General features: G+C 45.8%; 1 protein-coding gene across 6 annotated transcripts in view; it reads left to right on the top strand.

Annotated features, from left to right (window-relative positions):
• Positions 1-15088, top strand: part of CBFA2T2 (CBFA2/RUNX1 partner transcriptional co-repressor 2) — a 168086-nt gene that overhangs the window by 146948 nt on the left and 6050 nt on the right. For 5 of the 6 annotated variants that reach the window (XR_002326847.2, XM_020998617.2, XM_020998620.2 and 2 more), the window contains 4 exons: positions 190-275; positions 3140-3335; positions 8010-8078; positions 12998-13188. Coding sequence is in view for 5 of the 6 variants with exons in the window: in XM_020998617.2 (XP_020854276.1) it covers positions 190-275; positions 3140-3335; positions 8010-8078; positions 12998-13188 (542 nt within the window). In the remaining variant the exon portion in view is untranslated. The remainder of the gene's footprint in view (positions 1-189; positions 276-3139; positions 3336-8009; positions 8079-12997; positions 13189-15088) is intronic. The other variant, XM_020998616.2, reaches the window with a different exon arrangement.

Below are 15088 nucleotides of genomic sequence, written 5' to 3'. Positions count from 1 at the left end.
GAAACAGGCGTTGGCAATCGCCGGCATCTTCAGGCTATGGTATGACCCCCAGCCTCAATCGCTCAGCCACGCCTCCTTCGCCAGCATCCTTGGCTCCCGACAGCTGTCGCCCAATTCACATTAAGACTGAAAGCCTTTCCGAGCACCTCCCTCCTAATCATGGAATATGTACTCTCTCATTTTGCACAGGCTTAAATGGAGGCTACCAGGAGGAGCTGGTGGACCACCGTTTGACAGAGAGAGAATGGGCTGACGAGTGGAAACATCTGGATCACGTAAGAATTCTGGGCAAAGACACCTGGTGGGATGATTCCCAGATAACCTGGTGGCTCTATCCTGTGATGCAGAGCTTCTGGACAGCTCTTCTTTCCTGTCTTAGTGTCATCCAAGTTAATTAGATATGTGGGTACACTACAAGGCAGAAGGTGAAGATGGAAAAGTTGGGAGTTAATGTAGTGAGTAGAATGGGCGCATTCCTCTTATCTGACCTTAGAAGACAGAGTAGCCAGGTGAAAGCAGAAAACTGCAAAAGGGGGGTAAGCAGACTGCAGTGGGCTCTGAAGAAAGGGGAATTTGCCCGTAACAGGGAGACCTAGCAGTCATTCCATTTTAGTATGAAGTAAAGTAGTTTTCTCCCTGGTGCCTCACCACAATGTACTGAGGGGTTAGAGATTGGAGCAGGTAGCAGAACAAAAGGTAATAATTTGGGATCGTGGAGCAGTGGAAAGAGCATCAGACTTCAAGCTAGGTTTGAATTCCAGCTCCAGTGTTCTTCCTTTCTTGTGTGCCTATTGGCAAATCGCTTAACTCCTCTAAACCTCGTTTTAGTTCCCTTATTTGTTTGTGTATTTGTCGGAGGCAGCCTGGGTTAAGTGACCTGCCCAGGGTCACACAGCTATTAAGTATCAGACCAGATTTGAACTCAGGTCCTCCTGACTCCAGGGCTGGGACTCTATCCAGTGTGCCACCTAGCTGCCCCTAATTCCCTTGTTTGTAAAGCAAGGATGATAATGCCAATAGCACCCACTTTACTGGGTTGTTGTGAGAATAAAGTGAGATCCTGGTGTGGAGCAAGTTCTTTGTGCACCTTGAAGAGCTGCATAAATGTCAGTTGATTTGTTATTGTTATTATTCCTGTTCGCCTCAATCCAGCTCTCCCAATGTCCCACTCTAAAGCTTCCCACCCCTTCCGCTGTTCTCTCTGGAATGCTCACTCCATAGGTGACGAACTTTACGTTCATCTTCAGTCTTTTCCTTTCCCACCCACTCCTTCCATCTTCTGGCTCTCCCTTCTCATCTGGCTCTCTCCTGATAATATAGCCCCTCTGTCCTCCTCCCACACTGGCTGTACTTTCATTCTCTCCCTCACTGGACACTCCTCCTCCTCTATTGCCAGGTTCCAGATTTTCCCTCTACTACTACTTTCACTCAGTAACTTTTCCTCCTTTGAGGTTTACCCAATCCATATCTACCACCCAATCAAAATTCTGGTAATGCTTGTCCACCAATCTCCAGAACATCTTTTTCTCAGTGAGTTCAGTGGTTCACAGTCTTTCTTTCCTCTTCAGCTCCTGCCATCTTATGAGGGCACTTCAGTATATACTGATATCTTCTCAAACACCCTAACTTCACGGTTCCTTGCCAAGAGCTCCCTCCTCTCTCCCCCTTACCTCACATCACCCAAATGCCTTCTGCCACGATTTCCTTCACCCTATCTCATATGAAGAGATGGCCTTTCAGTGTTGTAATGACAGTCAGCTGTGAAAGACTGCTACTCTTTTCAGTACAGTGATCTAAGGCAATCTCTAAAGAGTCATGATGAAAAAATGCTCTCTACCTCCAGAGAGAGTACTGATGAACTCTGATTGCAAATTGAAGTATCATTTTTTTCATTTCCTTTATTTTTCTTGAAATATGGATAATATGGAAATATGTTTTGCATAGTTTCACGTGTATAATTGATATCATTGCTTGCCTTCTCAGTGGGAGGGGTGGGAGTAAGGGAGAGGATTTGGAACCCAAATTTTTAAAAGAAAAGAATGCTAAAAATGAATAATAAATTGAAATTTTTTGGGGAAAAAAGGTGGCCCTTCTTGCTGGTACTAACCTCACTACATTGCACAAGCGATCCGTTCCATCCCATCTTCTACGGCAGACTGATCCCTTTAATTCTCACTCTCTTAATTATCTTCAATCCCTTTCTGTCCCTTGGCCGCTTCCCTATTGCCTACAAACATGTCCACATGTCCCCCATCATCAAAAAGCCCTCACTGGATCCATCCATCTCTGCTAGCTCTCATCCCCTCTCTTCTGCCTTTGGTGGTTAGTTAATCTCCCTTAAAAAGGCCATCTACAATGGGTACCTGCACTTCCTTTCCGCTCCCTCTCTTCTTAACTCTCTACAGTCTGGCTTCCAGCCTCATCACTCAGCTGAAAAGTGCTAACTCCAAAGTTACTAATGATCTCTGATTTCCAGATCTAATGGCTTTTTCTCAATTCTCATCCTTCTTGACCTCTCTGCAGCCTTTGACACTCAATTACTCTCTTCTTCTTGCTATGCTCTCTTCTCTAGGTTTTATTGACACTGCTGTCTTCTGGTTCCCTTCCCACCTTTACCCTTTCTCTCTCACCCACCCCGTTCACAAATGCTACCATATTATGCCCCTTTCTCTCCTCTGACATTGCCACTGCCCAACCACAGACTCTCATCACCTCATGCCTGGACTATTAGAGTAGCTAGCTGGGTGGTCCACCTGGCACAAGCCTCTCCACTGCAGTCCACCCTGCTGCCACAGAGCAGGTGTGTCTGTCTGTCTGTCTCTCTCTCTCTCTTTTCTCTCTCTCTCTCTCTCTCTCTCTCTCTCTCTCTCTCTCACACACACACACACACACACACACACACACACCCCTTTAATAAACTAGCCTGCACCACTATCCCTTTTTCTATACTTCTTCCACCTTGTACCCCTCAATACACTCTGCAGTCCAGTGATGCTGGCTGCCCTTAGTGTCTGGAAAGCTCTCCATCCTCACCTCCATCTATTCTGAGCTAAAATTCCACCTTCCCCAGTCTTCCTCAACTCTAGTTCCTTCCTTCTGTTGATAATTTCCAGTTTATCCCGTATCTTCTCGTTCCCAGGCTTTGAACTGCATCATGGAGATGGTAGAGAAAACCCGACGTTCCATGGCCGTCCTGCGGCGCTGCCAGGAAACTGATCGGGAAGAACTCAACTTTTGGAAGAGACGGTGCAGCGAGAACACAGAGACCAGGAAAGCCGGGAGCGAGCTCATCTCCAGGCAGCACAGCCCAGGAAGCTCAGACTCACTCAGCAACGGTAAGAAAAGTCACCAAGTGCATGCATATAGACGTCTGTAGCATCTACATACCAGGGCTGGGAAGGATCTTCTGTTAAGCTTTTTTGTTTGTTTGTTTGTTGTTTGGGTTTGGCTTTTATTTTTGTGTTGAAAAGAAGCTAGTATAATTGGGGAAAAATAAAACATTAAAATTTTTTTTAAATGATTGCAAAAAAGAAAGAAAGCTAGTCATGGTAAAGTACTTGGGTAAATGATTTGTAAGATATTTCTCTCTTTCCTGGCTCTTAGACCCAGGGACATGCTTCAGAATATCCTTAGAGAACAGCGTGTCAGTGCAGGAAATAAACTTACCTGGTTGTGAATCTGAGCTTTTTTTGAGAGTAGAGAATCAGCTACTGGTCAATCCCCTGTCTGTGACATACAGGCAGCACTCATCTTTGGAAGGCCACAGCCCCTCAGGGGTTCATGGAACATGGCTCAGTAGGTGGGGCTTGGACAGCATTGGAGCAACTTAACCAACTTAAAATTCTCTGTCAGCTTATGATGATAAGAAAGCCATCAACTTGAGCTGAGAAATCTAATTTTTTTTAATGTACAGAAATCTAAAAAAAAATCTTTGTTGTTTAATTGTTTCAGTTGTGTCTACCTCTTTGTGACCGTATTTGGGGTTTTCTTGGCAAAGATACTGGAGTACTCTGCCATTTCTTTTCCAACCCATTTTATAGATAAGGAAACTGAGGCAAACAGGATTAACTTACTTGCACAGGGTCATACAGCTAGCTAGTAAGTGTCTGAGGCCAGATTTGAACTCACGAAGAGAAGTCTTCTGACCCTAGGCTCAACACTCTTTCCACAGTGCCACCTAGCTGCCTAATAGCTTTAGAGACATTTGTATCTTAGGGGTTTTGTTATGGGGGTTGATGGAAATGGAAGGGACCTTAAAGCCCACCAAGTCCATCCAGTGTTTGAGCCTAGATCTTCCTGACTTCTAAGATCCAGTGCACAACTTACTGCCTCTTTGCGACCTGTATATCGTGTTTACCCATTTTTATCCCCTCCTCCCATAGTGGATAAAGATTGTTTTTCATGCTTTCCCTCAAGAGTTTCCCACAGTTTGTTTTTTCATATGTTTATTTTTTCATGTTGTGAAACTTCTCCTGGTGACTGCCACATTCTTTGTTCAGACGGCTGCCAGCCAAGGCTCTGTGTGTAGCTGGCTCCTGGCTGGTGGTGGTGGCTATGGCCTCCTTTCTGTCATCCAGAGGGAAGGGTGATTTTGGACACACATCAGTTTCCACATCTGGAGGCCCAGGGTCTAGATCATAAGCACTTAGCTAAGAGAAAGAGCCAGGAGGCATTTGTTCCAGTGAACTTTGCCACTGATTGCTTTATGATTTTGGGTGACTTCTTTAGTAAATAAGAATGAGACTAGGTAACAGATTATCTTTAGAGGAGAAATCCTATAAGGGTTGGTGAAGGGGGCCAGTGGTAGGACAAGGACCATTCTCATCCTCAGTCAGGGGCTTGCTTAATTTTTATACCCCTACCACCCACCCTAATTTTAGATTAAACAATATCAAGGAGACAAAAAAAACCCCAGCTTAATTAAGCAGCTTTCTTGCTAATTCCTAGCTGAGATTAGTTAAAGTAAGAACATGGAAATTCAAATAATATGGGAATGGTAAGTTAGATAATTTTGGAGAATGGAGCACTTGGGGGTGAGGGTGGAAAGCGGTGCTTAGAGAAATGGACTGTTGGTTACCTGGGATACAGAAACAGGTGGGAGGATGACAAAGACAAATCTGAACTCTAAAGATTTGGCTCAGGGCAGCTTTGTGTCCAGGAGGATGGTGGGGGAAGGGCAAAAGATGACTTTTTCTTGCCTTCCAGGTTTCCTCTTCTTCCTTTGTTCTCCTCCTCCTCCCGTGTTCTGTCTTGTCTCTCCTTCCTCCACCCTCTCTTTCTTTTCCTGCTACCTTTTATTTTCTTCTTATCATATAGTTTTTGCCCAGAACCCAAAACTCAAGACTGGCCTAATAGTTGTATTGTTCAGCTACTTTCAGAGTTGAATGAGTTTCAAAGGAAAGCCAGAACAGATTTCCTGCTTGTCATTTTATAACATTTTTCTCAATTGGGGAAATCTGTTCAGAGCCCTTCTGCATTGCCCCTCTACCCACCTCACCACTGCCAAAGAGAAAGGTATACACAGAATTTGGAAATGTACAGTATTTATAAGTTGGATGTGACTTGTGCCTGTATCTTAGGGGTATCTAGAAGTTAACACATTCTTAAGAACCAGCCCTATAGACAACAGAATGACTTTGTCAGCTTTCCTAGTTCTACTAGAGAAATAATTTCAATTCAGTATTACCTAAAACCTTACTTTCTGAGTGAAGGCTCATAAATGAGATAACCGCTTTAAGAATAACAGCATAGGGGCAACTAGGTGGTGCGATGGGTAGAACACTGGCCCTGAGTTCAAATCTAGCCTCAGACACTTGGCACTAGCTGTATGACCCTGGGCAAGTCACTTAACCCCATTGCCTAGCCAAGAAAAAAAAAAAGAACAAAGACAAATATAAAAGGTCTCACCCACCCAGTGTCCTTCCCTCGAGTACCTGGACCTTTTACTATTTTCTTTTCTTCTCTTTTTTTTTTTAAGGCAATTGGGGTTAAGTGACTTGCCCAGGGTCACACAGCTAGTAAGTGTCAAGTGTTTGATCTGAGGCCGGATTTGAACTCAGGTCCTCCTGACTTCTGGGCTGGTGCTCTATCCACTGCGCCATCTAGCTGCCCCCAACCTTTCACTATTTTCTGCAGTATCCTTTAACATCTGTCTCCATTTGTGAAGGCTGGTCCTGAACCTCAGGTTTGGAAAGTACCTTGCTTGGCCTTATTAGATTCTGAATTCCTTTCTGGCAAGTGCTCACAGACTTGCAGAAGGAAGAAGGGTCTAGGGGGAAACTGATCCTGAGCATCTGGCTTATGGGCCCCTTAAAGCTGGTACAGAGCTTTGAAAACTTTTGTCTCTAATGGTCATCAATCTATATGATTGATGAACTAGGTGCTAGGTGCTGTCCTGGTGCTGGGAAGACAGATACCAAAAGTGAAAGTGCCTGTCCACAAGGAGACAATATAGACACATTTAAGTAAATATAGGTATAAGGTATTTGGGGGATCAGGAATGGGGGGATCAGTAAAGGCTTCCTGCAGGCAGTGGTGTTTTAGCTGCATCTTGCAAGGAGGATTTTCTTTGAAGCGAGGATGAGGAAGGAGTGTACTCCTGGTGTGGGGGACGGCCAACGCAAGCGCTCAGTGACAGCAGATGGAATGTCACATGTGAGAGAGGAGAGTGGCCTCCTGTGATTCTAGTAGCAGAAGGTCAGAGTGGGAATGAGAGCACTTGTCCTCAATCCCAGGCCATAAAGCCTTACGGCCCTTCATTGCTTCTGTTTACTATCATGGCGTCACACTTCCTCTCTGTCCCTTCTGGTTCCCTTCTCTAGATGCCCCCTCTGTACTAGAGACTTCTCTTCTCTTCCTGAGAGCTTTCTGGCCCTTTGGCTCCATCTTGAGGTCTTAGATCCAGAGCTGGAAGGGACCTCAGGCCATCTCATTTTACACATGAGGGAAACTGAGGCTCAGGGAGTTTACAGGACTTGCCTGAGGTTACACAGTAAGCACCAGAAGTAGAATTTGAACCCTGAGTCTCTGACCCCAAAGCCAGAGCTCTTTCCACTATACGTTGCAGAACAGCGTCCCTCCTGCTCCTAAAGATGTTCAATTAACACTTGGTTTCAAGACCCTTGTCCAACACTAATAACAAACCAGAACTCCACAGTTTTGTAAAAATTCTGGAAATAATCCCTTAGCTATTCCTTGGTTTGGCCAGCTTCGGTCATATCTCAGAAACAAAGCCTTGTGGACTAGGATTTTTAAAAGGATGAGCTGGTTCAGTTTGATTCACCGAACACTTATAAAGTGCCTGCACCGTGCATGGCACAGCTGTTCCCTCCTGGCTTGTTTAGACACACATACGTTATAGCCCAACTCTAACCACACATGCAATGACCCGACCTCTCCATCAGCCTTATTTACAGGCATTCTGGGGCTTGGGAGCAGGTTCTTCTGCGGTTACTCAGAAAAGCCTCTGCTGGGGCTTATTGTTGTTACTTCTTTCTTATGAGATGTCGTAAGTGACCTGCCTGTGGTCACATAGCGGGGAAGTAATCAGAATTTGATTTGAACCCAAAGATTCCTGATTCCACATCCGGTCTTTCCACTACACTATTATGCTGCCTTAGTATAAATTTGTTTTCTTGTTGCCTAATTCTTTCATCCATTTACAAAGCTTTATTAATTTAGATTTATAGTATTAACCTATTTCTTAAGATGTTACCTGAATCTCCAGGTGTTTGGACTTTCTCTCTCTCTTCCTCTCTTCATCTCTTCTCTCTTTCCTTCTCTCACTTTACTTTTCTCTTTCTTCCTTTCCCCCCTTTTCGCTCTCCCCCCCTCTCTCTTTTTCTTCTTTTCCTCTCCCTGTCTCTCCCCCATCTCTCCTCTTCCTCTTTCATTCCCTTTTCTTTGTCCTCTCTCCCCCTTCAGACAGAGTACAGATGAAAGAAGACTGGGTCTCTGGGTGGGAGTAGGGGTCCCCTCTGACACCACTCTATTTCCCCCTCTCTCTGCAGATTCCCAGCGTGACTTCAGCAGTAGGGCAGGATCAGGCTATGTCACTGAAGAGATCTGGAAGAAAGCTGGTAAGTGTGTGTGAATTTGCCTGTGGATTTTATAAATTCCCTGCAACTGGAGTGATTCTACTTGGAAGAAAGCATTTGACCTGGGCTGCATTTGCATTTGTAAGCCAATCTTTGCCATCGCCTAGATCAGTTAAATTAAAGTCTCCCCTGCTGGAATCATAGGATTGTGGGGCTGACATTCAACCCTGGCTGGCCTTGGGAGCCAAGCATCCTGGCCCAGAGGCCCTTCATGCAACCTGGAGCTCATGAGTATAGATCTATCTGATGTCCTATGGTTTTTTTTTAATCTGTATTTGTTTTTCCTAGTTTTTCATTGGCCAGTCACAGAACACAGAATGTCAGATCTGGATGAGCCTTTAGAGATCACCTAGTCTTAATCTCTCATTTTATAGATGGACAAACAAACCCAGAGAGAGGAAGGAACTTGCCTCAAGGTCATTCATCAAGCCAGCAGCAGACGGACAGGAGTCAGGGTTCTTCCCACTGCACCAGATGCTGCCTTCTCTCCCTTTTGTCCCCTTAATTTTTCTTCCATCCATGCCTTTTCCTGCTTTGCCTTGTCATCACTGAACCCAGTTATCTTTTCCTGACATGGCTATTATCACCCCTACCCACTCACAGCCTCCTGATATTAACTCAGTTCACTCCCCATGGCTAAATGGGCTACGAAGAAGTGTTCTCCCACACCTTTCTGTCTTCAGTGGCCTGTCCTTCTGTATTCTAATCATCTGCTGCCTCAGTCACTGCCCTCCCCCATAACCTCAACCGTATCCTTCCTTAAGAACTCTGAAACCTGAGTCTTTGTTTTCTTCCTTCTTTCTTGTTCATATAGCTCTGATATCCTCTGAAAACTTCTTCACAAAATTTCTTTCTTGGACTCCTATTTCTCCCTGTTTCAGTCAGCCTAGTTAATCCTGCTAAAATGGCCCTTTTATCATATTACTGATGAGGGTGGGGCCCAAGCCAAGATCTTCGGCCTTGGGGCCAAAGGGCATCTGACTCACGGGCCCCAGACCCTCATCTTGCTTTGAAAGCCTTAGCTTTACCTTTTAATCTTTATTCAGATGCGCCCTAAAAGCCTTAGGCTCCCTCTTGTGTATAGGCCCCAGAAAGGCCTTCCTTTATCTCCTTTTGAAAGTCCTAGCCCCACCTTGATTTTGTGCAGATGCCTTTCAAACTTCTGCCTTCCTGTTCCTCTATTATCTATTCCCATTGTCTATTCAATCTCGTCGACCTCCCCAATTAGAATTGTTACCTACACCCTTTACCCAACCCCCTTCTCTGGCCACCCAAAGTTAACTTTAGTATTTAAGATCCACCTTGGCCCTCATTCAGATGCTGAGAATCTCACGCTCTAAAGGCTGAGAACCTCTCATGCCTGCTAGTCCTTACGGGCGTCACCCGGCCTATATGTTTTATCACTAATAAACTTTTCCTCTGGCTGAAGAAGATTTGAGTTGAATTCTTTCAGGCAGGGCCTGGTACCGCGATCTTGGGGTCCCAGCACCCCAGAACCCCTAGACTTCTTCATTACTGTTCTTGCTCAAGAGCATGGAATGGCTCCCTAGTTACCTCCTCTCTGGACAGGATTATGGTCTCTTAATTCTCACTCACTCACACATACACACCTACAAAACTTGTTCATTCTTGCCTTTCTGGCTTTGCTCACAGTTTGCTTTTCTCTGCCTAGAATTCTCTCTCCCAGCCCTACCCCATCCCATTCATTCACCCAACAAACATTCATTAAGCACCTATTATATACATAGTTCTGTGTTCCATGCCAGGGGATATACCAAGTTTAGATAAAACCATGTCCCTGTTTTGGGGGAGCTCACAGCCTAGTAAAGAGATGAGAGACACATAGTATACAATATTATTATATTAGTGCTTTAGACATATACAAAGTTCCTTGTGGGATCCTTGGAGGAAGATTGTTCTTAACCAGGAGGATTAGGGAGGTCTTCCTGGATAGGAATTCAGCAAAGGAAAAAGAGGAGGAAGGGCATTCTAGCCATGGCAGCCGTGACAAAGGCACAGAGATTGGAAAGCAGGACAAGGTGTATTTAGGGGATAGAAAGTACTCCAGTTTAGCTGGCCAGTAGAGAGCATGGCAGGGGATAATATAAGAGAAGGCTGGAAAGGTAGAGCAGTACAGATGACGGGGGCCTTCAGAGCCAGACCGGCAGGGTTTGAACTTTCCTCAGTAGCCAATTAGGGAGCCACTGACAATTTCCAAATGGAAAAACCAGGTGGCCAGATCTAAATATAAAAAGGCTTATTCTGGCGGTGAGGACTGCTGCCATGGTCTAGATCAGGAATGGGTAGCCTTCTGGGTCCCTGGGTGTAGCCTTTTGTTTTAAAGAACTAATCCTTTTATTAAGGGGATCTGTTCTGTGGAGTTTGGATTCTGTCTGAGGGCTGCACTTGAGGACCGGGGGTGGGGTGGGGGCCACACAGCCGCAGCTTCCCCATCCCTGGTCTAGGATATCTGTGCTGAAGGTCTGTGCAGTGGAGACAGGGACTGCCACATCCTGTCCCTAGTTCAAGGCAAGATTTAGGTCCCAGCTGCTCTAACCCATTGCTCCTGCCTTCTCCAGCCCTCAAAACTGTAGCGTGCTTAGCACCGTGCACTTTTTCATTGTTTCTCCAATTCTTCCCCTTGTTAACTTCTAAGCTCTCTGAGGCCAGGGAGGGAAGCATTGCTCTGCATTCCTTCCAAGTCCTTAATGGGAAATAAGTTTTGGGTTGACTGATGGACTTTCATGGCATCCTAGACTATTAGAGCTAGAAGATGCTTTAGAGATCATCCTGTCCAGCCCCTTCATTTTATAGGGGAGTGTACCGGTGAGCCCAGGCAGGATTTGAACTCGGTCTTCCAGTGCCAAGTCTAGAACTCTATCCACTAGGCCCTCTAGTTAGGTCTGTGCTAGCTCATCACTGAGACCTTCTGCCTGGCATCTCTGCCCCCCCTTGATTCTAAGCCTCCTCTTCTCCATGTCCTTCACATCAGAGTCTCTCTCACCACACACTATCAGTCAGTCAACATTTATTAAGTACTTGTTATGTGCCAGGCACTGTGCTAACCTCTGGAAGCCCAGAGCGGCTTCTTCCTACCCTTGCATTTGCATGAATATCTCATTCTTAGATACAGCTATATCTGATTATCTCCATAGCATATTTGTCTTCCTTATTTTAACAGACAGGAGGCAAGCCACAGCTAAACTCACAGGGCCCAGGAGAGTGGTGGTGTGTGTTCCTGGGGCTCCAGAAATGGCTTTCTTTGGTTTCTGTGAGGATATTTGAGGCTTGTATAAAGCATGAGTTTTCCTCCGTTAGGGAGCTATGAGCATGGTGTGTGATTAAAGGACGTGCGTAAGCCAGGCTGTATGTGTCACGTTTAGAGGTGGCCACTGTGGAGGATGGTCCCCTCTACAGGCCTGGTTCATATTTATGTGTTACAGTCAGCTCTCCATTATTTGAGCCAGAGTAATTACTGGTTTGTGTAAAGCAGAGACGTTAAAACTATGTACCTGGGACACTCCCCAGCAAATGTAATGGAGAAACACTTAAATAAATAAAAATATAATAGAACATAGGTAGCGTTAATATGTGGTTTTCTAGGTCAGTATGCGTGGCAAGAATCCATATGTATGATTTAGTGGCCCAGTTTCTATTTGAGTTTGACTCTACTGGGCTGAGGTATGTATGTGAATTTTCTGCATCTCTTTTGCTGGGTCTTATTCCTATGCAGTTTGTGTCCCTCCTCCTCTCTCTCCTCAGAGAACTTCCACACTAACACCTTTGAGGGAAGAGTAAAAATAAAATGCTGTGGTCTCAAGGCCACATGTGACCCTCTAGGTCCTCAGTTGTGGCCCTTTGAATCCAAACTTCACAGAACAAATCCCCTTAATAAAAGGATGTGTTCTGTAAGACTTGGACTCAGTCAAAAAGCTGCACCCAAGGACCTAGAAGGCCACATGTGGCCTCGAGGCTGCAGGTTCCCCACCCCTGTGGTGGGGAATAACCACCTAGAGTTCTCTCTTCCAGCCCTACCCCATCCCATTCATTCACCCAGCAAACATTCATTAAGCACCTATTATATACATAATCCTGTGTTCCCTCCCAGGGGATATACAAAGTTGAGATAAAATCTTGTCCCTGTTTTGGGGGGAGCTCATAGCCTAGTAAAGAGATGAGAGACAAATAGAAAAATAACTGTAATATACAATTACAATGAACAGAATTAACTGAATGGTGCTAAGTAGGATAAAATTCTAGAGAAGGAAAAGCCCAGAATGAATTGTCTGGGAAAGCTAGAGAAGAAGGGGTACCTGAATGTGTCCTTGAGCAGTGGGCAGAATGTGGGAACAGTTTACGCTCTTACCCTCATCCACCACCAGCAACAAAAACCTTAGTTCTTCTGCTTAACCCACAGAAAGGCCTCAGTGAGCCAGCAAGCTTAAAGAGAGAGGCATAGGCCATCCCAGGCAGAGCACACTGTCTCAGACAGAGGTCATGCCAATCCTTCCCAGCATATGCGGCTGGGGACCATCGTGGTTGGGGTAATGGTGAGGCTTTCTAGCTTCTCAGTATTTACATCAGGCCTAACTTTCCCCTTTTCCTGTGAGTGCCATGAAGGGAATATGTATTTATTAAGCATCTTGTGTGCCAGGCACTGCATGGAGCACTTCACAAATATTCCATCCTATGAAGTCCTAGGGTGACATGCCTTCATGTTGGAATGGAAGCATAAAATGCAAGTGCAGCATTTGTCAGACATGGAACTGCCCATGTATAGTTTAAAACAATGAGATCCCCAAGTGCCTTTCCTCGTGCTCCATCTAGGCAAGCAGCGGGATAGGCAGCCGTGCCTTTGCAGGGTTCTCTGGCCAGTTAATGATCCCGTCGTATTCCCCTAGAAGAAGCTGTGAATGAGGTGAAGCGGCAGGCCATGTCGGAAGTGCAGAAGGCTGTGGCAGAGGCTGAGCAGAAGGCCTTTGAGATGATCGCATCAGAGAGAGCCCGCATGGAGCAGACCATCGCGGATGCCAAGCGCCAGGCCACTGAAGATGCCTTCCTGGTTATAAATGAGCAGGAAGAGTCCACTGAGGTAAGAGCTTTGGGGGCTAGCAGGCAGGCGATGAGATGCGCCCCCCCTTCAGCCTGGGTGTGGATATTAATGTTACATCTTTTTTCTCACCCAGAATTTTAAAAGAAAAAAAGTAGTGAATTGAATTTTTGGCTTAAATTTGTAGTATTCAAGGGAACCAACAGCATTAAAATATTTCTCCTTGGTGGCATGGAAAGAAGGTAGACTACAGGTGTGTTCACATCCATTTAGAGAAGACAGGCCATTTGCAAATAAGGGATGGTCTGTAGTAGCAATATAGTATAGTGGGCAGAGAATTGTCCTCGAGCAAGGAAGACCTAGGATTCCTATCCTGCCTGATACATGCTGGCTTTGTAACCCTGGGCTAGTCACTTGACATGCTAGTGCACTGGGTAGCTCTCTAAGACTGTAGTTGCTAAGAAGTTGCTGGCTGACCTGTGTTGGCTCATGGAGATTCCTCATCCGGGTGGTCCCTAATACCAGTGACATCTCAGTGAAGTCCCTGCATCCCCCTCCATCTTCATATGCTCAGACAAAACCTGCACCCTTCAGTTTGATGATCCACGAGCACGTGTTTTGTTAATAGTTGTTTGCCAGCACGTGAAGTGTTTTGAATATTTAAGAATATAAGAGACCTTTCTGTCTTTGCCCTCCTTGGGGTATGTCCCTATCCAGCAGACAGGGGCATCGCCGGGTCAGTGTCCAGTTCATGTCACCTAGTACTCTCTAGGTGGCTACTCTGTGCACAGCAGGGGGCAAGGTTTAGGCATGCACAGCACTTAGGCAGTGCTGGTCACAGCTCACCTCACTAGAGCACTTTAAAGTTTAGAAAACATGCTAGTGGAGTGTATTAATTAAACAGCAGATGGATCAAAGTCTGTCATTGTAAGTAAATGAATGGGAACAAAGTTTCATTAAGCACTGCCATGTCCCAAGCATTGTGCTAAAGTTCAGGAGATGAGAAGAGAAGAATCAGGGTATGTCAGTATCTGTGAATGAATGAGTGATGAAAAAAAATATCGAGCACTGCTGTGTGCCAAGTGCTGGGGGAGAGAAATAGACAACGTATAAGACAGTCTCGGCTCTCAGCGTGTTTACCTCCAATGGGGAAAGACAACTCATCCAGGCTCCTAGAGCAGCATTGTGTTCCTAGAACTGGCAGGCACCAAACAGAGCTGGTCTGGACAGGGTAGACTTCAGCCGTTCCCCCAGGCTCCTGACAAGACCTGGAATGTCCTAATGGTAGTGTCAGAGAGACAGGCCTGATGGACTGAGCTGATATAAGAATGAGAGTGACGGATATTCTTTATAATGGTGGGAGTTTTCAGAACCAGAGGCCCATTCCAAGAGAAGCCAGGGCCTCCCAACACTGGACCCCCCAGTAGCAACCCAGGCACTCAGAAGCACTCATCCATTCTCAGTAGGGATAGTCCACTATCAATCATTATCACTCAGTGTGCCCTGGAACCAGATTCGACTTCTACCCACCAGTAAGTAAGTCAGCAGATCCGAGACCCCTCCCTTTGCCCCGACCCACAGAGAGAGCCTGCTGGACTGCTATCCCTTCTTCAGGGTGCCTTCTCTGTCTGTCCACACCCACGTCTCGTCAGCCATGGGCAGTAGGGAGGGATAGAGAGGAGGCTGAAGAGGAAGCAGGCTCACCTGACAACACAGGGAGGCAGAGGAAGCTCTTCTTGCCCCTCCAGCTCCTGGGTGGCCTTTCCTTCCTGCTCTGGGCAGGGATTGTGTCTCTGTTTTGTTCCCTTTTTCAGTGAGTAGTGGAAGGTGTGCTGACTTTTTAGTCAGAAGGCCTGGCTTCCAATCCTAGCCCTGCAGTTTCGTTCCCTGTGCAACTTTAGAGAAGTCACACTTCAGCTCACGCTGCCTCCGTTTTCTCCCC

This window comes from Phascolarctos cinereus, unplaced genomic scaffold (genome assembly GCF_003287225.1).
Source record: "Phascolarctos cinereus isolate Bilbo 61053 unplaced genomic scaffold, phaCin_HiC Scaffold_2;HRSCAF=192, whole genome shotgun sequence".
Classification (NCBI taxonomy): domain Eukaryota; kingdom Metazoa; phylum Chordata; class Mammalia; order Diprotodontia; family Phascolarctidae; genus Phascolarctos; species Phascolarctos cinereus.
This window is presented reverse-complemented; position numbering and strand designations above follow the sequence as displayed.